Source organism: Lactuca sativa, chromosome 5, assembly GCF_002870075.4.
Source record: "Lactuca sativa cultivar Salinas chromosome 5, Lsat_Salinas_v11, whole genome shotgun sequence".
NCBI classification, from domain to species: Eukaryota; Viridiplantae; Streptophyta; class Magnoliopsida; order Asterales; family Asteraceae; genus Lactuca; species Lactuca sativa.
Window position 1 is genome coordinate 85567598 of NC_056627.2, and position 24679 is coordinate 85592276.

General features: G+C 36.9%; 1 protein-coding gene across 1 annotated transcript; it reads right to left on the minus strand.

Moving 5' to 3' along the window:
* Positions 1–12234: 12234 nt before the first annotated feature.
* Positions 12235–13430, minus strand: LOC128134160 (uncharacterized mitochondrial protein AtMg00820-like). The gene is made up of 3 exons (XM_052771627.1): positions 13147–13430; positions 12554–12682; positions 12235–12445 (listed from the first exon to the last, which is right to left on the minus strand). Exons 1-3 carry the CDS (start codon positions 13428–13430, stop codon positions 12235–12237), a joined length of 624 nt encoding a protein of 207 aa, XP_052627587.1.
* Between the last annotated feature and the right edge of the window lie 11249 nt (positions 13431–24679).

Genomic DNA, 24679 nt, shown 5'->3' on the forward strand with positions numbered 1-24679 from the left:
GAATCATTTCCCATACACTTCGGGTATAGGATCGATTACATATGCTATAATATTTGACCATTCTAAAATTTTCCAAATGCCCAGTGCATTAAGAGGGAAAAGGGATTAGAATCGGTTTTGACTAAATTAATCCAAAGTTCGCTGAGGATTGGTTGCTTGTGAGTAGTTGGAAGTATAGTATTGGATGGACCATATCAACATTATTATGAATAGATAAGATTCTATTTAGAATGAATTGTCATATGAAAAATATGGAAATGTATCCATATTGGGAGTTGGATATTAAGAATTTTATGTCTAGATTAGAAAATTTTATGCAAAAAGGTTGTTCAAAGGAATTTGCTTTGAGTGTGAGACATCACATCTATAGAATTGTTTTGTAACAATTTTTGATAGAGTAATTAGTAATTTCATTGGCCAAGTCTTGGTGACTTTTGTACTATGACTTTACGAAAGGATCATTGCATAAAATGATAGAATCTAACATATTCTAGTAGTGGCAAGAACCTTGTGTTCTTACACTAACGATGAGGATTAGGAATTGTGAAATGAGCATCATTAGAAAACTTTTCAATTGATCTATTTCATGGACCATAGGAAACAAAGTGTGCATGCTTGGAGCATGGGACAATTCAACGAGTCATAACTTCTTCGTTATAACTCGGATTTCGGCGTTCTTTATATGTACAAAAACCTTGTAACGTACTCTACAACTTGGTTAAGATTATTTATTCTAAATAATCTTTTGTCGAAAAGTCATTTTCGACCCCTATTGCCTCTAATTTGACTAGCCCGGATTTGCGGGCGTTACAGTTATCTCCCCCTTAGGATGATTACGTCCCGGAATCATCAACGAAACAGGGTTATATAATGACTCCACATGTCATCTCTTCATCCTAGGTAATAATTATAACTTCTACATTCCTTCAATTCTATCTCTTAAACTCATTGACTGTAAGAGTACTCGATCGTGCACCTGCTCTCTACCTCAGGTTAGACCCCAAATTATGACCTTCAAGTCACAATCTCGATCCTTGCTGGATATGGACTTGAGATAAGTTCTTTTATTACTACTATAGATCGATGTGTCATATTCTAATGACCTATCATCGTATGTTGCAACACTTAGACTTAGGTCTCTTAGAGTTAAATTCTAAAACAGACTATGCCTTCCTTCATGTTCTAATGTGATATAATCACACTTTAACATTAGGCATTTCTAGCCACCAACTTTTTTAACAACGAGTGCGATACTTCTATTGATCGCTTTGATTTCAACCGTTTGGTTTAAGTCGGACGCTACATCAAACTTGGTCCTCTGAACCACACAACATACTCATCATAGTCGGACTCGATTCGATATGACCACTAGGGTCGGAATATCAACAATCTTCTTAGTCATTACCGAAACGATGGTAACAACACACTTGAATAAAACGAAATCAATTACTAGCTTCTTGGTAACCTTGTGACTTTCCTTGATCCAAGTGTGAGTCTTGTGCTTCCGGTAGTATAGGCCTCTACTACCATTCACACCTACTCATACTCGTCCCAAGTATTGTCTCGCAGTTTCCCAAGTCACCATGCAGCAAATCATACAATCATTCAACACATCAGATAACAAAACGAAGGTTTTATATTAATTCTTGAAACGATTACATAGGTGTTCAAGTTCACCCTAGACTATGCCTCTACTAGGCTACATCATACGAAACTATGGCTACTGCATAATCCGATCTTCGGGTAAGAAGTCCTCATTCTTGATTCCTCGCATGGTTCTCTGCTTCGTCGAGGATCATGTGAAATGCCCTTGGCCTTGGTGGCGTTTCTGGTCTTGCTGCTTTATTTTTCCTTGGGCAGTCTCTGGACATGTGCCCCTTGCCTCCACATCCGTAGCATACTTTGTCATTATGTGTGCAGTCTTTGGAATAGTGACCCGTCCTCCCACACTTGTAACAAGTCACTTCTTCGTCGCACTTCCCACCATGCTTCTTCTTGCATTTATCACACCATCTTGTTTCACCTCCATCTGCTCCTCCGAGTTTTGAGAATTTGCTTTCCTTGTTTGACCTCGAAGATCCCTCAAACTTTCGCTTCTCTCCTGCCTTATCTTTTTCTAGACCCTTTTCTCTTATCTGGGCCTCTACGTTCTTAGCTGCCCTAATAGCTGCTTTCAAGGTAGTTGCCATTTTGACCATTGGACCAAAGTCAGTGGGCAGTCCGTTAGCAAACCTATCAATCTTGTAGAGTTCAGTAGGCACCAAGTAGGGAAATAGCTTCATCCTCTCGGTAAATGCGGTGGCATACTCATCAACACTCATCTTCCCTTTCTTCAGGTTCTGAAACTCGTTGTTTAGGTCTATCAGATCTACCTCCGAGCAGTACTGCATTTTCAACTGTTCCAAAAACTCTTCCCACGACATCCTTAAGGCTTCTCCTCATGGCATCGTATCTGCCAATAGCTTCCACCAGCTCAAGACTCCAGTTTTCAGCTGTCTTACTGCAAAGACAGTCTTCTGTTTCTCATTATAGCTGCAGCTCTCAAACACCATCTCCATCTCAGAGATCCAATCCATAATCTCAACCGGCTTTGGGCTTCCTGAGAGGCTTGGTGGTTTCGCACCCAAGAAGTTCTTGTACATCCGCCCATCCTTGTTGTTTCTCCCTTCTGGGCCATCCCTTTGCTCACCTTGAGTCCCAACTTGACTCACTTGGCGGTTGTAGTTCCCTTCCTCAGATTGCTCGGGAATCAGTTCGGGTTGCTCAATGGGCATAGTAGGTTCGTCCCTATTCAACATCCATCTCATTTCTTCCCTTTGTTCAGCCAACATAGCCCGAATCATGGCTTGAACTCCAGCCATGGTGACTGGCTCAGGCGCAACTTCTTCTACAACAGGTATTTGCTGAACCACTGGGGGTTGGTTCCTGTTCCCATTTGCGTTTACGTTTCCGCTACGGGTCCTTACCATCTCGATCTATACACCGAATAAGGTGAATTTAGACCTTTACTTGACGTTTAAATCATCCTTATCACTCCGAAACATTTACATGCTAGTTCTAATACCGTAGTCGTACGTTTAGAATCCTAAACACATAAGGTTTCCAGATCCGGTCGGCAACAGACCATAGATCCGAACAATTAACAACATATCATGCACAAAGCATTTAGCACATAAAAGCATTTTAGGCACAATTCCTAAAATAAGCTAGTGTTCACACCTCACAATCATCGCTTAGCATTCTAAGTTTAAGTCTAGAAATAAATCCATATTCCTAGTTCGCTTAAACTAATGCTCTGATACCAACTGTGACATCCCCAAAATGACGGCCAGAAAAGACCGATTTTGTTTATGCTTTATAAAAATCAGAGTACTTCATTTTATAAAAAGGTTGCGGAATTTGTTCCCAGAAAAACATGGTAAATACGTTGTTAAAACATTTTCGAAGAAACGTATTTATTTCATTTTAAAATGTTTGGGATGTCATCGTTAATACCGAAACATAAGCATAAACAGAACTTACAATGATTTACACTAGTGATCTACATCTCTTTTAAATCTCTCAGTGTAATGTCACTTCACTTCATCACCTGTGATATACATAAACTGAGTGGGTCAGGTTGGGAAACCTGGTGAGTACATAGGGTTTTCAACCCACAATAATATAATTATTATGTTCAATCAAACAATCAACCCAATTACCCATCCCCATTATCTTCTTTACTCTTTAAGGATTTAACCTAAGAGTCATCTATCCTGCATTCGTTTATTCCGAAGTCCCTTACTTCCAGGGTTATGGGACTGACACTAAATCCATAGCTGCCAATGTTCGTTCATAAAGCACTAATTCCATAGCTGCTATAGTCTATTCATCGGGTACTAAATCCATAGATACCAGTCTTTATCTAATAGGTACTAAGTCCATAGCTACCAATGTTCAACAGGTACTAAGTCCATAGCTACCAATTCCTACAGGTACTATATCCTTAGCTACCAGCGTCTAACTAATAGGTACTAAGTCCATAGCTACCAATTCCCAACAGGTACTAAATCCATAGCTACCAACGTCTAAAAGGTACTAAGTCCATAGCTACCGGTGTTTGTCCCATAGGCACTAAGTCTGTAGCTGCCAATGTATACTCACGTCATCTTCTATCTCTCATCATTCATCTACCCATCTCATACCCAACATTTTCGTATATATAAAATACGTATACAGTTTAAGTCCTTTAAAACATGTATAAAACGTTCAACCAACATAGACAGCAAGTATTCAGATAATGTGCACACATAGCACGTAGTTTATATAAAATACTTCATATCTATGTGTAAGATGAAAGGGACTATGCACTCACCTGAAAGGTGGTGAGTCGGCACTCGGACAGCACTTCATTACTCTTAAAACAATTATCCCTTGACGAAACCTAGTATCATTACCACTAGAGTTTAGTCTAACGCTTGACGAGACTAATTTAATAGTCTAGCTATTATTACTATTATATAAGCGTTAAATAACACTCAATATAACTCATAATAATAGCCCAAATAATTATTTTAAGGTCCTAACAATATTACTATAATTAAATAAAATCTATATTAAATATACTATAGGCGTAGCTCACTTACAGCGGGTTTTAATTAAAAACCGGGCTTCGCTGGAGCAGCGTTTCCGAGCCGAAAACTTTTCTTCTCGGAGCCGTCGGGCACTCCGGGGCTTTCTCCTCGTGATAGGGAGGTTCCCTAGACTTGGTAGGGGTTTAGGGAGGTCAGAGAGAAGTTAGAGAGAGAAAGAAAGGCTTATGGTGTGAAGAAAATATGAGGAGTTCACCCTTGTATTTATAGGAAGTGTATAGTAAAGTAGTCTCCAAGCTTCGTCCGTAACTTTTGCATACGAGCTCCGTTTTTGTCTTTCTTTTTACTATTGAGTTCCTATTAATGATATCTTCAACTTGCATTTAGACCTCGTTAGCTAATTCTCATTCTATCTCGGATTTACAAAACTGTATCGAATTCGCCGCGCTCGAAAAGTAGAGACTAAGCTTCGTCCATAACTTTTGCATACGAGTTCCGTTTTTGTCTGTCTTTTTACCGTTGAGTTTCTATTAATGAGATCTTCAACTCTCATTTAGACCTCGTTGGCTAATTCTCATTCTATCTCGGATTTACAAAACTGTATCGAATTCGCCGCGCTCGAAAAGTAGGGACTAAGCTTCGTCCATAACTTTCGCATACGAGTTCTATTATCGACGTTCTTTATATCCACGCATTGGTATTTATGAGTACTACAACTTTCATTTAGATCCCGTCGGCTAAAAATCGACCGATCTAAAATTCAGATTTCGGGTTGTGCACTACTATGCTAAATCTTAGAAAAATCATAACTTCCTCATACGAAGTCAGATTTGGGCGTTCTTTTTATCTATGTTCTTAGTTTAACATATTCTACGACTTTCGTTTACATCGCTAAGGCTAAATCTTGCTCTATCGTAAATTCACTATTTACGCTTCCCGGTATCGTGCCGGTTCCGTCGCGAAACTTCAACGGGTCATAACTTCTTCGTTATAACTCAGATTTCGGCGTTCTTTATATGTACGAAAACCTTGTAACGTACTCTACAAATTGGTTAAGATTATTTATTCTAAATAATCTTTTGTCGAAAAGTCATTTTCGACCCCTATTGCCTCTAATTTGACTAGCCCGGATTTGCGGGCGTTACAAACTCCAACACCTATATTCACCAATGTCCTTTGCTATCAAAATTCAATTTACCAAAATATCCTCAGAAGTCAACTGTTCAACCCTTGGTCAAAGTCAAAGTCAATTGTCATGGTCAACAGTCCATGTTGACCTCAACTCGTCGAGTACCCTTAGCTACTCGCCGAGTTCCTTGCCAACTCGTCGAGTCACTCCTCTGACATGCCGAGCCTAAGGCAATCTTCATCGGACTCGCCGAGTCACTCTACTGACTCGTCGAGTCTACGACAATCTTCATCGGACTTGCCGAGTCAACCATGCCACTCGCCGAGTCCCTTTGGTCCTTCATCCATACAGATGCTTTTTAAGCTAGGCTAAGGCTCCATACTGCAGATCCAAGCTCCTAGGGCATGTTTATCACGTAAAGTTGCAAACTTTACGTGCATGTAAGGTGCTAATGACTTAAATCAAGCTAAAGAAGAGGTTCTAGGCAAAAGAACTTCACCAACATGCTAAAGACTGAGACTTTATGATGATAAGAGCAAATATGAGCTTAGATATGAAGTTGCAACTTCAGATCTTGGTTCATCACTCAAAATGCAACACCAAATGCCCAAAATGGTCCCAAAACTCAAATATAAAAGGGATCTAGCTAGAAAAAGCTCAAGGTGATGATTTGATACGTCCAAATGATGATAAACTGAGGTAGACTTTAGATCCCTAACTATTCCTTGTTGAAAGCTTCTAGATCTTCAAGCCTTTCCTCACCAAGATCCAACTTTCACGCTTTAAACACACAAGTATGGAGAGAAAATGGAGATTTAAGGTTTCTGGACTCACAGGGGCTGCAAGGGTATGCTAAAGGGGTAAAGGATCCTTTAAATAGGGTGCAAAACCCCGGGGATTAGGGTTTCGCCCTCCAGCTCCAACTCATCGAGTCACTCTTTCGACGTCGTGAGTTGGTCACTTAAATACGTAGCCCAATCCCGCTCCTACTCGACAATTCAGGACATCCACTCGTCGAGTAGACTTTGAAACTTGAAATTTAAAGTCATACTATCAATACCTGAGAATCGAGGCGTTACAATTACGACATACAAAGGTAGCCGTAAGTGTATCGTTTGTAGGTCATAAAGGTTCATCGTAAATTTTATGACAGACCAAATGCCTGTCATTTTCCTTTATGATATGACTTTTAATGATAGACATTTGTCTATCATGTATAGACATTTACGACAAACATTATCAGTCACGGAAAGCTTTTTTTCTAGTAATGAATGATTCTAATAGGCGTATTTGAAGTAGTTATCAACGTTTGATTTCTATGTTCTAGTGGATATTAGAATGGTTCTTAGGAGAATTGTTTATAGTCGTTTTAGAAGATATTGCAAATAAAGTAGAGAATATCAAGTGAATTCATTTTGTGAGTAAGCAATGTTACCATGGCCACTAGAGTGCCACGTCGACCCCAGGTAGTGTGTGGTGTTCGCTCATTAGTTTAAAGATGATGTTAATAAGACAAAAAAACTCGTATATTTTGGTTATATAAACTTTATTTGTTATGTATGACATGACAAAACATAACAATATTATATGTGTTTGGTAATGATTAGGGTATCATTAATAAAAACTAGTTGGAAATTGATAGACGATAGTTAATAGCTGGTAAATATAGCTAAAAGTTGTAAACTAAAAGTTCTACTTTTTATTTGTGTAAAATTATTTGGCAAAATAGCTATATATTTTAAAATATGTAAAAAATGAAATAAAACATTAAAAAAAAAACTAAAATATTGTGGACGTTCTTAAAAACTAAATTCAATAGCTTTGAATTTAAGAAAATTTGTTTAAAATAAAAAACTTTGAAATCGTATCTACTCTAATAAATAAAAATCATTTTGTCACATCTTACACTATCATTGATTTGACCATATGTCATTTTATGATTTTTTTTTCATTTTATTAAATTTCACATAATATTTAAATGTAATAATTGTAATAAATTTAATAATAAATACATATCAATTTCAATAATTGACTTTCCTTCTATTTTTTAAATTTCTAAATTAAAACTTCATTAGTTTTCTTTGTATATTTATCTAAATTGTTTGTTTAAATTTAAAAAAGAAAAAAACACTTTAATTCTAATAATTAAATATTTTTCTTATAAAATCAAACTTTTTCAAATGTTTAAAGTTATCATATTAATTTTTTTTTTAAACAAATTCATGTAATACGTGGGTTTTACGCCTAGTTACCGAACAAAATTAAAATTCAAGCTTTTTTTGTTTTCATAAACCCTAAAATCTAAAAACTACTAAAAATTCTTTAGAAATCGTTGCCCAACATATTTTTTCGATTTTACGAAAGAATAGAAAAATACGGAACATGAACTCAGCTATAGGGTTGTTTACTATTTGGATAAAACCGAATCGTTCAATTGGACAATTTGGATTGGACTATTTGGTTCGGATATTCGGATTTTTGGATTGGTTTTCTACAAAACCGAATTATTATTTTGGATTTCGGATAGGTTTTGATTTATAAAATAAGAACCGAATAGCCCAAAAAAACCGAATAACAATTTGTTATATTTTTATTTTCAATATATCTATAATTATTTATTAATTTTATAATTTTTTTTAAATAAGTTCAACAGGTTTTACCTTATAAAAGACATTAATATGTAATTTCTGTCAAATGTTTTTTATCTATTAAAGTAATAAACTATAATATGTCTTCTTAGTGGTTGTTTATAAATTTTAAATCAGAATTAAATAATTTGTTTTTGTTTTTTCTGTAAAATTAGATCATATTATAATTTTATGTCCTTTTAAAATGTTATGGTTTTTGAAAACCGAATTATAAAAACCGATCCAACCGAATTGTAATTGGATCGGATCGGATTTAAATTTAATTTAGACTATTTGGATCCATATTTTGAAAACCGAAATCCATTTGGAATTAGTTAATTGGATCGGATCGAACCGATCCATCCAAACGAACACCCCTACTCAGCTATATGAAAAATTTCTAAATGAGTAGTGTCACGTATAAAAGGTAGGCTCTACTACTCTACTTTATAATTGTCCTAGTTTATAACCCGTGGGAACCATGGTTACAAAATTAATTAAATTTTTATATTTAAACTCAAAATTATTAATTAATTATTTTAAATAAATTAGTAATTAAGAGATATTTTTAGTTATATAAATTTTAATCATTTATTTAAATAAATATGTAAAATTATATCATTTTATAATTGTAATAATTTTATTTTAATTTTTATTCTAATGATATTTGTTTAATGTAATTAGAATGAAAAATTTTAAAATTTGAAATTTGAAATGGAGTTGACAAGTGGTATGCATTAATTAAGAGAAATAATATGGTGACACATGGGCAAAAGGAGAATAAAATATGCATTAATTAGGAGGCCTAATAGGATGACACATGTTAAAAGGAAAATAAAAATATTCATTTATTAGAATAGAGATATCATGATTCATGAATACAATATTCGTTAAGATTATATATATTGATTGATTGCGGATAAATTCGGACTAGAAAATCTATCAAATGATTATTCAATGTCTGATTTATTTACGATTTTAAATCTTAATTGGTTTAGTATTGGTTATGCGAATAATTACATCATCTTTGTTTCGCTTTTGAAATATTCATGATTTTAAAAACAAACTTTGAATTTGAAATAGATTAAAATACATACTATTTATGACAATTCTTCAACTACACCTTATGAACCCAAACCTAACTTATCAAAATAGCATTTAACATCCTTAAATTTTGTAACTACCCACATGTATTGGCCTGCTCACTGTTCCATAACGTCATTGAATATATTGGGAAAAAAAATCAAACCGTTGAGTATTTTTTTTCAAAGGTTAACCGAAAGCGACGGTTTGCAAAAAATAAAAAAATAAAAATTCTTTTGTTGTGAAATTTTATTTACTATGTTAACAAACAAACAAAAGGTGCTGTAATATTATTCATATTTATTAAGAAAACTATTCTTTATGAAAAAAAAAGTCAAGTTATATAAAAACCACTATAATTTGAAATTTTTTTGATTTAATCATTGAAAGAATTTTTTTCGATTTAACCATTGATGAATATCTGGGTTCATGAGACGGTTGAGATAAAGAGACTTGTCACGAATCTTTGCTCTGTCCTTCGTCCAAACTCCGGTTATACCGGAAACAATCTCGGGTGAGGACCCGAGATGACACTCTGACGGTAAAGTCAGTTTTTAACTAGAGAAATCGATCAAAGCTGAAAGTTGGGTATTAGAGTTTCTTGCCCTCCTCTCGAACTACAAACTTTGGCTATTTATAAGATATAATCACCTGTCATCCGAATTAAGTGATGAATTTGTTCATCAATTTGAATCGTGATCATCTTTTAGCTCGAGATATTCTAATATTCTCAATCAACATGTTCTTATATATATATATATATATATATATATATATATATATATATATATATATATATATATATATATATATATATATATTGTGTGAATATGTATGAGTGTGACACAATTAAATATATAAGTAAAATGTGAGGGCCAAGCATTTTGGGTCGCTATGCATTTTTGCATTTTGGGCGTGCACGTAGGGCCATGTATTTGTGTCCGTCATTTATGCTCATCATTTTTGTATGTCACTTATGTCTGTCACTTTTGTCTGTCACTTCTATCTGTCACTTCTGTCTGTCACTTTTGTCCGTTATTTCTGTCTCGGACTCCACTTTATGCTCGTCGTCAGCCCCCCAGTATGAAATGATACGGGTAGTACACATTTCAGTTCATATGTAACATCCCAAAATTCAAGGCAAAAAATTTCATTTTTAAGTGAGTTATTATAAAACCAACAGTATAAGAAAACATCCATAATAACATATCATGCCAAAACCAATACTTCAATAATCAAAACATGTCATCAGAAAATCATATCAAAGTATAATCCCAAAGATCTCCTTTGCGGAAAACATAGTGTGATGCGATGCGATCGAGCTGGATCCTTTCTTTTGAAAACGAAGTACTTGAAACCAAAACTAAAACCCGTAAGCACGAAGCTTAGTGAGTTCCCCCATCATACCACATACCATACAATCACATAACATACATACTGTCGGACAATTCTGGGGTGCCCGACCTACCCGGTACGACTATTCTTGGGTGCCGACCTACCCATTTCAAGCCATTATGGGGTGCCGACCTACCCGTGTCAAGCCATTCTAGGGTGCCGACCTAGCCATGTCAAGCTGTTCTGGGGTGCTGACCTACCCTTCGATCCTAACAACCGAACCTCGGGGACTATTCCACCCCGTACTGCTACTATCACATATATCATAACATAAACATACTATCAGACATATTTGGGGTGTCCGACCTACCATTCGGTCCTAACAACTGAACTTGGGGACTATTCCCCTCCTACTACCACTATCACATATAACATATCATGCCAGCATATAAACATATCATCACATACTGTTAGACATATCTGGGGTGCCTGACCTACCCTTCGGTCCTAACAACCGACTCTACTACTATCACATATAACATATCATGCTAGCATTTAACATATCAGGTAGTAGCAAACCTAGATGATATCACAAAGACAATCATCTAACATACAACTCCTATGGGTGGAACGGCATTGTGGCCGTAGACCCACCGTTACTGGAAGGTAACTCACCTCACACTACTGAAGTCCCGTAGACACAATCCCACACTGTTGAAGTCCCGCAGGCTCAACCCCAGCTACTGGATGACAGATTCCCGAATTGTCAACACCAAAACAACACCTAATTAATAATTGGGTCCCAACACATAACCATAATACATAGTTGGATAATTACTACATTACCCTAGGCTTGGCTTATTTAAGCCCAAGGCCTAAAGCCAACTAGGAATCAAAGCCCAACATATGGCCTAATTTTCCAAATTGGGCCCAAGCCTATACATGGTCTTATTCTGAGGCCCAACACCATATAGTCATTAAGTCCCAGACTATGGCCCATCTGTAGCCCAATTTTCCAAATTGGGCCCAACTCCTCATATGGGCCTTACCTCAAAGCCAATTAATTATTCTAGTCCATTTGCTTGATCTTAAACGGCCCATTGATGCTCAATCATCAAGGCCCACTAAAAAGGCCCAATTTAAGGCTCTTGTAAAATACGATTAAATGATGCTTTAGGAAGGGCCTTTGTGAAGATATCAGCTAACTGATCTGAGGATCTAAAAAAATGAACTTCTACATTCCCATCCTCTACATAATCCTTTATAAAGTGGTATCGCAGTGCTATATGCTTTATTTTGCAGTGTTGCACTGGATTGTGGCAAATTCTTATTGCACTTTCGGAATAACAACACAAGGGAATTCGCTTCATATTGATCCATAATCCCTTAACTAATTCTGAATCCATACCACTTGAGAAGTGTGTGATGATGCTGCAATGTATTCAGCTTCTGCTGTGGATAAAGACACATAGGTTTGTTTCTTGGATTGTCAATTGACAAGCTTTCCATACAGAAACTGATAACCACCCGATGTGCTCTTCCAATCAAGGCCACAGCCACCAAGGTCTGTGTCGAAATAAGCTTGCACATAGAAACCTGAATTGGATAGATACCATATTCCGAGAGATGTAGTTCTTTTAAGGTATCGAAATATGTTCTTTACAGCCACCATATGCAGTTCACAAGGATTCGCATGAAACCTGACACAATAACAAACAACAAACATTATATATGTATGACATAATGCTACATACATTAAATTACTGATCATCTGACGGGATAATGTGATATCTACTGTTGGCATATACAAGGATGGAGTAAGTTTCATTCCGAAGGCCATAGGAATCTTGACCTTTGAATCACCCACCATTCTAAATTTTGCTAGCAAGGTTTTCGTGTAGGCTTCTTGGTTGATAAAAATACCTTTTGAACTCTGTCTAATGTTTAAACCAACAAAAAAGTTAATTAGACCCATTAAACTCATTTCAAATTTAGTTTCCATTAGTTTTTGCAATTCAACTGTTAATCTAGGATTAGTGGATCCGAAAATCATGTCATCAACATAAATTTCAATGATCATTAAATGGTCACCATCTTTCTTGCGAGCGAAGCTTGGGTCAACCGAACCTTATTTAAATTTGATTTGCTTAAGAAAACGAGTCAGGGTTTCATACCATGCACGAGGTGCTTGTTTCAGACCATACACTGCCTTCTCCAGTATGTAACAATGATTGGGATATTTCGCATTAACAAACATGGCGGTTGTTCCACATATACAGTTTCCTCGAGTTTGCCATTCAGAAATGCGCACTTCACATTCATTTGATAGACTTCAAAATTTTTGTGAGCGGCATATGCTAGAAAGATCCGAACAGATTCAAGTCTTGCCACCGGTGCGAACATCTCTTTGTAATCTATTCCTTCCTCTTGACAATAGCCTTTAACTGCCAAACGTGCCTTGTTGCGAATAACGTTTCCTTCCTTATCCATTTTATTTCTAAACACCCACTTCATGCTAACAACCGAAGCATTTTCTGAAGTGGAATCCAACCTCCATACTTTATTCCTTTCAGACTCATTTAGCTCCTCTTGCATCACCTGAACCCAGTCTGCATGATCAAGAGCAATTTTAACAGTTTTAGGCTTAATTTTCGAAATAAAAGGGTTGAACATGCAAAACTCCATTTTCGAAAATATTGCAGTTTGTTTCGCTTTTTGTTGAGCCTGAGTGAGAACTCCTGATGAAGAATCCCTGATCACTTGATATGGAGGATGGTCTTTGGTCCATTTTTTCATTGGAGGATAGTTCTGATCATAGGCTGGATCAACTTCATCGAAAACTTCTTTGAATTTCGATTGTACATCTGAGTCATTATTTTCACTATTCTCCCCCTGGAAGTTTACATGTGACCCCACATTTAGAATTGAGTTCTCCCCATGGAGGGGAATACCGGTATTGAATTTCTTAGTCGAACTCTCCCCCTGGACTGGAGAATCAGAAGATTGTGGTTGAGGGTCATTCAGAATTGATTGCTTAGGAGGATTCTCTTCATTTTTGGTAGCTTCGACAACAATCTTGATCAATTCATCTTCTTGATTGTTTTTTGCGTTTGATTATGAGGAGATTGCTTGGTCAGGTTCATCAAAAAAATTAGAAATTCCTCATATAAATTCATGAGAGGAATAGTCTTAGAATTTGTTGATGAAAAAATTTCCTCAAATTGACAATATTCGTTTTGATATTTCTTCATGTAATTGTCATTAAATGTGACGTAGTAGGTTTCCTCAATCTTCTTTGATTTCTGTTTCAAAACCCAATAGGCCTTTGATGTCAAGGAATACCCTAGAAAAATTCTTTCATCAACTTTCACATCGAATTTGTTCCGATTTTCTATGGAATTTAATAAGAAGCACCCGGAACCAACCATATGAAAGAATTTAATGTTAGGTTCCCGATTGTTCAGAAATTCATATGCAGTGGACAAAAATCGCTTGTTGATATAGGAACGGTTCTGAGTATAACAAGCGGTGGCGATGGCATCAGTCAGAAATACAAGGGAAGATTCGCAAATGACAACATTATCCATGCAGCTTCACAGAGAGAACGATCTCGTCTTTCAACTACACCGTTCTACTGTGTAGTGTACGGCGAAGAGAAATTGTGAGAAATCCCTTTGTTGGACAAGAATTCTTCAAACGCATGGTTTTTAAATTCTGAATCGTTATCACTACAAATTTTCCGAACTGGCTTTCATAATTGTAGCTCTACCTGCTTGATGCTATCTATCAGCTTTTGTGTTGCGTCATAATTTTTTCTAAGAAAGAAAACCCAAGTGAATCTAGAAAAATCATCAACAATGACCAAAATATATTTGTTAGCACCAATGCTTTGATGGCAGGGGGGGCACATAGATTAATGTACAAAAGTTCCAGTGGCTCAATGATGTTGGTACTCATGATATAAGAATGAACCTTTCTACTTTTCTTATCGAGGTCGGAAGCAGCACATAAATGTTCCTTTTTGAATTTAGAAGAGGTGGCCTGCGCACAATATCACCAATTACGAGCTTGTTGATCTCCTTCAAATTTAGATGACAAAGCCTTCTGTGCCATAACCAACTATCATCCGAAGAGGCTTCCGTAAGCAAGTAGATAGAAGGTTTTCCTTGGATCGGATTCACTTCTTTTCATAAAAATGTTGCGGAATTTGTTCCCAGAAAAATACGATAAATACGTTATCAAAACATTTTCGAAGAAACGTATTTTATTCATTTTAAAATGTTTGGGATGTCATCGTCAATATAGAAACATAAGCATAAACGGAACTTACATTTGTTTACACTAGTGATCTACATCTCTTTAAATCTCTCAATGTAATGTCACTTCATATCGACACCTGTGATATAAGTAAACTGAGTGGGTCAGGTTGGGAAAACCTGGTGAGTACATAGGGTTTTCAACCCACAATAATATAATTATTATGTTTAAACAATTAAACAATCAACCCAATTACCCATCCCCATTATCTTCCTTATTCTTAAGGATCTACCCTAAGAATCATCTATTCCTCGTTCATTTATTCCTAAGGAATAGGTACGAATTCCATTGTTGTAAATGACACATCTGTCAAGCACAATCTGCTAGTTCTGTCACTAGGGCGCAACTACCAAAATTGTGACATTCTCTATGGGACGCATCTGCCGAAATAGTCCTTTGGGCGCATCTGTTGGGGTTATGAGGTTCTTTATTAGGCGCTTCTGCCGGTAGAGTCCTTTAGGCGCATCTGTCGGGTTTGATTGATAGTATCGTTTTCGAGAGTCCACTCGCAATACATATCAATGGGTTTTTAGAGTACACCGGTGAACACGTCGTTCACAACACCTACAGGTTGCGAGCCTGCTAGTGTTCCACTGGACTGTCTAGAATAGTCCGTGGTTGTCATCCATACTCTGCTGAATGACAGGGCATCATTTGGGAAAAAGGCTTCTCACATCGTCCACCTCTCACCCTCACCTCACGGTCTATTTCACCTCTCAACTCATCATCCAACTCATATTTCATCTATTATATCTACCCATGTCTTATCCCAACATTTTCGTAGATATAAAATACATATACTGTTTAAATCATTTAAAACGTGTATAAAATCGTTCATCCAACATAGATAGCAAGTATACAGATAATATGCACACACAGCACGTAATTTATATAAAATACTTCATATCTATGTGTAAGCTGAAGGTAACTATGCACTCACTTGATTAGGTGGTGACTCGGTACTTGAACAGCACTTCGTTATCTCAAAACAATTTTTTTCCTTGACCAAAACCTAGTATTAATACCACTAGAGTTTAGTTTTAACGTTAATCGCGACTAATTAATAGTCTAGTTATTATTATTACTATTATGTAAGCGTTAAATAACACTCAATATAACTCATAATAATAGCCCAAATAATTATTTTAAGGTCCTAATAATGTTACTATAATTAAATAAAAGCTATAGTAAATATAGTATAGGCATAACTCACTTACAACGGGTTTTTATTAAAAACAGGGCTTCGTTGGAGCAGCGTTTCTGAGCCGAAAGCTTTTTTTCTCGGAGCCGTCGGGCGCTCCGGGGCTTTCTTCTTGTGATAGGGAGGTTCCCTAGACTTGGGAGGGGTTTAGGGAGGTTAGAGAGAAGTTAGAGAAAGAAAAAAAGGTTTGAAGGTGTGAGGAAATTATGAAGAGTTCATCTCTTATTTATAGGAATTGTATAGTAAAGTAGCCTCCAAGCTTCATCCGTAACTTTTGCATACGAGCTCCGTTTTTGTCAGTCTTTTTACCGTTGAGTTCCTATTAAAGAGATCTTCAACTTTCATTTAGACCTCGTTGGCTAATTCTCATTCTATCTCGAATTTACAAAACTGTATCGAATTCGCCGCGCTCGAAAAGTAGAGACTAAGCTTCGTCCATAACTTTCGCATACAAGCTCCGTTTTTGTCTGTCTTTTTACCGTTGATTTCCTATTAATGAGATCTTCAACTCTCATTTAGACCTTGTTGGCTAATTCTCATTCTATCTCGGATTTACAAAACTGTATCGAATTCGCCGCGCTCGAAAAGTAGGGACTAAACTCCTTCCATAACTTTCGCATACGAGCTCTATTATCGACGTGCTTTATATCCACGCGTTGTTATTTACGAGTACTACAACTTTCATTTAGATAATGTCGGCTAATTCTCACTCTATCTCAGATTTACAAAACTGTATCGAATTCGCAACGCTCGAAGAGTAGGGACTAAGTTGCGTCCATATCTTTCGCATACGAGCTCCGTTTTTTACTGTCTTTTTATCGTTTAACTCCTATTAACGATATCTTTATTTATCATTTAGATTATTTTGGCTAAAATCGACCGATCTAAAATTCAGATTTCGGGTTGTGCATTGCTATGCTAAATCTTAGAAAAATCATAACTTCCTCATACGAAGTCAGATTTGGATGTTCTTTTTATGCACACTATCGGTTTAACATATACTACGAATTTCGTTTAGATCGGTAAGGCTAAATCTCGCTCTATCGTAAATTCACTATTTACGCCTCCCGGTATCGTGTCGGTTCCATCGCGAAACTTCGACGGGTCATAACTTCTGCGTTATAACTCGGATTTCGACGTTCTTTATATGTACAGAAACCTTGTAACATATACTAAAACTTGGTTGAGATTATTTATTCTTAATAATCTTTTGTCAAAAAGTCGTTTTCGACCCCTATTGCCTCTAATTTGACTAGCCCGGATCTACGGGCGTTACAATTATCTCCCCTTTAGGATGATTACGTCCCGAAATCATCAACGAAACAAGATTGTATAATGACTCCATATGTTATCTCTTCATCCTAGGTAATAACTGTAACTTCTATGTTGCTTCGAACGAGTATCTAACTCTTGGACTCCTTGACTGTAGGCGGTGCTCGGTCTTGCACCTGCTCGTTAGACTTTCAATCATGACCTTCGTGTTACAACCTCATTCTTGATCAGAGACTCCTTCTTCTTCTTAAAAAACTTAGGATAAGTTAATTTGATTACTACAATTGATCGATGTGTCATATTCTAATGACCTATCATCGTATGTAGCAATGCTTAGACTCAGGTCTCTTAGAGTCAAATTCCGGAATGGAATATGCCTTCCTTCATCGTCTAATGTGATATAATCGCATTTTAACATGTAGCATTTCTAGCTACCAACTTCTTTAACAACGATCGTGATACTTCTATTGATCGCTTTGATTTCAATCGTTTGGTTTAAGTCGGACGCTACATCAAACTTGGTTCTCTGAACCACGTAACCTACTTATTGTAGTCGGACTCAATGTGATATGACCACTAGGGCCGGGATAACAACAACCTTCTTAGTCATTACCGAAACAATGGTAACGACATACTTGAATAAAACAAAATCAATTACTAGTTTCTTGGTAACCTTGTGACTTTCCCTGATCCAAGTGTGAGTCCTGTGCTTCCGGTAGTATAGGCCTCTACTACCTTTCACACCTACTCATACTTGTCCCAAGTATTGTCCTGTAGTTTTCCAAGTCACCATACAAGAAAATCACATAGAAACTTAACACATAAAATATCAAAACGAAGGTTTTATATTATTCCTTGAAACGATTACATGGGTGTTCAAGTTCGCCCTAGATTATGCCTCTAATAGGCTGCACCATATGACTCTATCTACATGGCTTCTTCATAACTTGATCTCCATGTATCCATCCTCACTCCTGATTCCTTGGATCGTCAGCTGCTTCGTCAAGGATCATTTGAAATGCTCTCGCCTTTAGCTTTGGCGACACATATGGCTTTGTAGCCCCCTCTCTCTTTGGGCAGTCTTGCTTGAAGTACCCTTCCTTGTTACATCCGTAACACACCCTTTTGCTAAATGTACACTCGTTGGCATAGTGCCCATGCTTCCCACACTTGAAACAAGTCACCTCCTCACCGCATTTGCCAGTGTGTTTCTTTTTGCACTTTTTGCACCATCTTTCTTCACTTCCTCCTCCTCTTTCGAACTTCTTCGAGAATTTTCTCTTCTTGTTGGATTTTGAAGATCCTTCAAATTTCCTTTTCTCTCCCACCTCCGCTCTCTCCAGACCCTTCTCTCGTATCTGGGTCTCCACATTTTTAGCAGCCCAGATGACGGCTTTCAGAGTGGTATTTTGCTTGACCATTGGACCAAAGTCCGCTGGTAATCCGAGGGCAAACTTGTTAACCTTGGAGAGTTCTGTTGGGATGAGGTGAGGAACAAGCTCATTTTCTCAGTAAAGCTTGCAGCATATTCAGTAACACTCATTCTTCCATTCTTCAGATTCTGGAATTCATTGTTGATCTCCAGAAGATCCTGCTCAGAGCAGTATTGCTTCTTCAATTGCACCAGAAAATCCTCCCATCACATCTTGCTTGCTTCACCTTTATGCATTGAATCAGCCAGTAGCTTCCACCAGCTTAGTACTCCAGATTTCAACAGAGGAACCGCGAGAGCGGTCTTCTGCCTGTTGCTACACTCGCAACTCTCAAACATCGTCTCCATCTCAGAGATCCAGTTCATGACTTCCACCAGCGTCGGGCTTCCAGATAGACTCGTTGGTTTGGACGCCATGAAATCATTGTATTTGCATCCACGTACATCATTTCCTCCATCCTGGTGGTTTTGCCTAACTATCGGTGGGTTGGCTTGACCAACAGTCCCACTGTAGTTTCCCTCCTCAGTCTGCCCTTCGTTCAACTCGGGCTGTTCGACCTGTATGGTTGCTTCCTCTCGATTTTGTTGGAGCAAACGTCTGGTTTCCTCCATTTGACGATCCAACATTGCTTGGATCATCGCTTGCACTCCGGCCATTGTTATTGGCTCAGCAGCGGCCACCACAACCGGTATTTGCTCAATCACTGGGGGCTGATCTCGGTTCCCATTTTCATTCACGTTTCCGCTACAGGTCCTTGCCATCTTGATCTATACACCGAATAAGGTGAATCTAGATCTTTATGTAGGATTGACGTTTAAATCGTCCTTATCGCCCCGAAACGTTTATATGCTAGTTCTAATATCGTAGTTAAACGCTTAGAATCCTAAACACACAAGGTTTCCAGATCCGGTCGGCAACAGACCATAGATCCGAACAAATAATAGCATGTCAGGCACAAAGCATTTAGCACATAAAAGCATTTTAGGCATAATTCCTAAAATAATCTAGTGCTCACACCTCACAATCATCGCTTAGCATTCTAAGTTTAACTCTAGAAATAAATCCATATTCCTAGTTCGCTTAAACTAATGCTCTGATACCAACTGTGACATCCCCATTTTCACGGCCAGAAAAGACCGATTTTTGTTTATGCTTTATAAAAACCAGAGTACTTCTTTTCATAAAAATGTTGTGGAATTTGTTCCCAGAAAAATACGATAAATACGTTATCAAAACATTTTCGAAGAAACGTATTTTATTCATTTTAAAATGTTTGGATGTCATCGTCAATACAGAAACATAAGCATAAACGGAACTTACATTTGTTTACACTAGTGATCTACATCTCTTTAAATCTCTCAATGTAATGTCACTTCATATCGACACCTGTGATATAAGTAAACTGAGTGGGTCAGGTTGGGAAACCTGGTGAGTACATAGGGTTTTCAACCCACAATAATATAATTATTATGTTTAAACAATTAAACAATCAATCCAATTACCCATCCCCATTATCTTCCTTATTCTTAAGGATCTACCCTAAGAATCAGCTATTCCTCGTTCATTTATTCCTAAGGAGTATCCTAAGGAATAGGTACGAATTCCATTGTTGTAAATGACACATCTGTCAAGGACAATCTGCTAGTTCTGTCACTAGGGCGCAACTACCAAAATTGTGACATTCTCTATGGGGCGCATCTGCCGAAATAGTCCTTTGGGCGCATCTGTTGGGATTATGAGGTTCTCTATTAGGCGCTTCTGCCGGTAGAGTCCTTTAGGCGCATCTGTCGGGTTTGGTTGACAGTATCGTTTTCGAGAGTCCACTCGCAATACATATCAATGGGTTTTTAGAGTACACCGGTGAACACGTCGTTCACAACACCTACAGGTTGCGAGCCTGCTAGTGTTCCACTGGACTGTCTAGAATAGTCTGTGGTTGTCATCCATACTCTGCTGAATGACAGGGCCATCATTTGGGAAAAAGGCTTCTCACATCGTCCACCTCTCACCCTCACCTCACGGTCTATTTCACCTCTCAACTCATCATCACTACAATAAAAAAGGCCTTTTACGACGCGCAAAACACGACGCTCTTTGATTTATGTTACGCATTAGAGAGCGACATTAAAAAAGTGTCATCTCGTCAAAAAATTTAAGGATTTAGGTCGCGCATTACTGAGTGCCCTTAAATTAGTGTCTCATGTAAAAATATTAAAAACACGGAGGGCACCTATAATAAAAAGGGCGTCCTCTACAAATGTCGCTTTATAATTTTAAAAACGCGCGTTTCTGGGACTCAGGGGGGAAACTAAATCCCCCAAAATATTGAACACCCGCTTCCTCTTCCTCTCTACTCTCTACACCCGCCAAATCGACTTCATTCTCTCCTTTCTTTCTCTCTGCAAACCCCTTCTTCTCCGATCGACTTTCACTTCCTTCTATTTTCAAACCCTAATCAAACATAACACATTTGAAATAGTAATATCTTCTTTCATTTTCTCCCCTACTACTCTCTGTAAAACCTAGCAGCCGCCACCACTAGAAACATGGAAAATCCCCCAAAATTTTGAAGTACCCCGCTCACTCATCTTCACCTCTACCCTACTCCATCTACAATGACTCCCCACGTTACAAACCCTAGTCTAGTTGTGTTTCTATCCTTGGTCCTATTTCTTCATCCATTCAGCAAATTAGGGGAACACGACTTCTCATTCATCCCTCAACTTCATCTTCTCAATCAAGAAAAAAGGATTCTGGTTTTTTTCGTGCATCTGCATCATCTTGGTGGCGATAAACTCTCTAAGGTTCGTTAATTGGTTCAATATTGTTTATTCTCAAAGTGTTGGATGTGGGGGTAAATTTGTTATATGTGAACAAACACAACATCACCAACATCCGATTGACGGGTTCGATTCTCCTCTTCTGGTTACACAAAGGTATGTTGTGCTTACCATCGTTCTTCTCCCTGTTACCTAATATGCGACTCCCATGAAACCGAGTTGCTCAACAGGATGAAACTCAACATCTCCGATCCGATGTTTATCTGATTTCGATTATTAAAAGCCAACTATAAACATCACACCACATGGTCGACAATCGACATACTCTCTTTCTCCATGTTGACTCCCTTTCTATCTCTATCAAGTTTCTGTCTCTATCAAGTTTTAAGGGCGTACAAAAGGGATATCAATATTGATTTTTTTTAACATTCACTTGATTCTTGGAGCTTTTTCACTAAAATATAGGAGAAGATGAGTAATCTATTTCGAAGGGCTGCATCACAGGTTAGGCCCTCTTATTAGTTATTCCTCCCATTCATGCACACAATCAGAATCAAAATCAGTTTAATACACGAATTAAATCAGGAATATATGTTATTGAACTATATATGATCCTTGTTAAAATTAGTATTCTGCTAATATGATATCGGCTAGATTTATATTCTCCATCATAATTAAACCTAATAGCTTATGAAACATTGAAATTTCCTTGGGGCGCGGGACCTGTTTATCTAAATAAATAGAGAAGCTATTAAATTTTTAGCATTGCAAAAGTATGAAAGTTTATAACTTGTTTGTTTTCATAATTCATAGCATATTTTCCACTTATTTTTTTTCCATTGCTTCATGTGACTTGTAGTTACTGACACTCAGATGAAAACAGGCTTTATGATTACAACTCTAATGATTTGAATTTAATAAGATGTTATATGTTATAGATTGGTTCACATAGAAAAAATGTTGGAGGTTCTAGAAGTGTGATGGTGAGGTGGACTAGTATAGAAGTTGTACAAACTGATGATTCTGCAGTTGATCGTAAGGGGTATGTTATAGCAATGCATCTTTAATACTATGCCTCAAAATATTGGATTTCTTTTAAAAAAATCGTTTTCTGATTGCTTCTATTCCAATATTAGGTATAAGGGACATGACATGTTGGCTCCTTTCACTGCTAGATGGCAGCCTGATGAATTGCATCCATTGGTAATAGATAAATCTGAGGTAAAGATTATTAACATTTATAAGTATTGGAATTTTGTATATTCTATGTCTATTGTGAAAAAGGTTTGATTCTTGTTATGATAGGGTTCATATGTGTATGACATAAATGGGAAAAAGTATCTTGATTCTCTTGCTGGTTTATGTTGCACAACTTTAGTATACACAAAACCCTTTTCTAGATTAAACAGTTTCTGAAAAATGTTTGTTTTTTATATTTCTTTTTGTAACTTTTAGGGGGAGTGAATCAAGGCTTGTTGATGCTGCAACTAAACAGCTAAATATTACAGAGGTGGGACCTTATCTAGCTTCAATCGTCAATAATACATGACTTGTAACACTCTCTTGTTGTCATCCAGCTTTTGCATCTTTCCACCATCTTGAGGTCTTGGATTTGAGTTCTAACAGTCTTGTTGGGAGCATCCCTTCAGCAATACATGCATTATCTTCCCTAAGAGCTGTCCCATTTGCTCACAATAATCTTAATGGCTCATTATCAAATCATGGTAAGTTATATATCTAAAGCATGCACATTTCATTTTTGTGAGTATTTTGTAACATTACCTTTGGTCCTTTCCTTGATGCTTAATCTTTTTGAACTTGTATGACCATGAAAATGCAAGTAATATATTTCTTGAAGGTTAATCTTTTATAACTTAATTACCTTTTGAGTTTCATGGCTTACGCATATTTTTTTATTTTTATTTTTGTCGTTTGACAAGGTTCTGTGAGTCGAAGAATCTCAGTGAATTGGATCTTAGTAACAACATCTCTTAAGTTGTTTGATATTTCTTCAAACAATTTTTGTGAGTACATTGATTTTAGTCATAACATATTTGAAGGTTCATTCTCCTTTAGCTCCTTCTCCAATCATATAAAGCTTCAATTTGTTCGAATCAGAAGCGACAATGACAAGTTTAAGGTGGAAACAGAAGATCCTATAGGTTGTATTCCAATGTTCCAGTTCCTGCTGTTCCCCTGTTCCTACTGGTGTAACTCTTTTAGTATGTCAAGCACCAATATTACCACTGTGGCATGCTGAAATAACTCGGTAAACCTCAACTACTATTACTATTGATTGATTTAGCTTTATTGTATATATATGCATGCTAATTAGTAATTACTATCTAATTATTTATAGAATCCAGGGACTTTTGAGTTTTGAGGTTACACTGTTTCAGTTTTCACTACACAAAACTTAGATATTGCAATAGCCACATCTGATGGAATTAAGTGGTATTTACTTTTTACTAATTAGTAATTACTAGATTATTCTTTCTCCCATGTTTTTGTACAAAAGCTTCTAGGTCGTTACAGCTTTATTGATGAGATGTCAGCATTAGATCCCAAACTTTATAATTCATTCTTCTTTTCTTGATATATTATTGCAGCATTATGATAGTGATGTGAAGGATATGTGTCTAGATTTTACAGTTAATGAAGAGTTATCTGGAAAACGACATGTTGTTTAACTTAAAACTGGGGGTAAAGATGTCATTGTCACAAATGATAATAAGTTGCAGTATATATATGCTATGGTAGATTATAAACTTAACCGACAGGTATAATCATCTCTCTAAAATGACCTTTTTACCCTTTCATTTCGGAAAAAGAAACAAAATTTGCTATATTTGATGCCACTAATTATTTATAGGTATTGCCACTTTCAAATGCGTTTTATAGAGGATTAGCATATCTTATATCCCCATCTTG

Excerpts from the sequence above, each read along its gene's own strand:
- LOC128134160 (XM_052771627.1), bottom strand. The coding sequence starts at position 13,430 with ATGGAGTTTTGCATGTTCAACCCTTTTATTTCGAAAATTAAGCCTAAA. Across the intron at positions 12,683-13,146 it reads GGAATAGATTACAAAGAGAT|ACAGAGTTCAAAAGGTATTT; the intron begins GTTCGCACCGGT and ends TTTAAACATTAG. Across the intron at positions 12,446-12,553 it reads ATGAAACTTACTCCATCCTT|GTTTCATGCGAATCCTTGTG; the intron begins GTATATGCCAAC and ends TTATTGTGTCAG.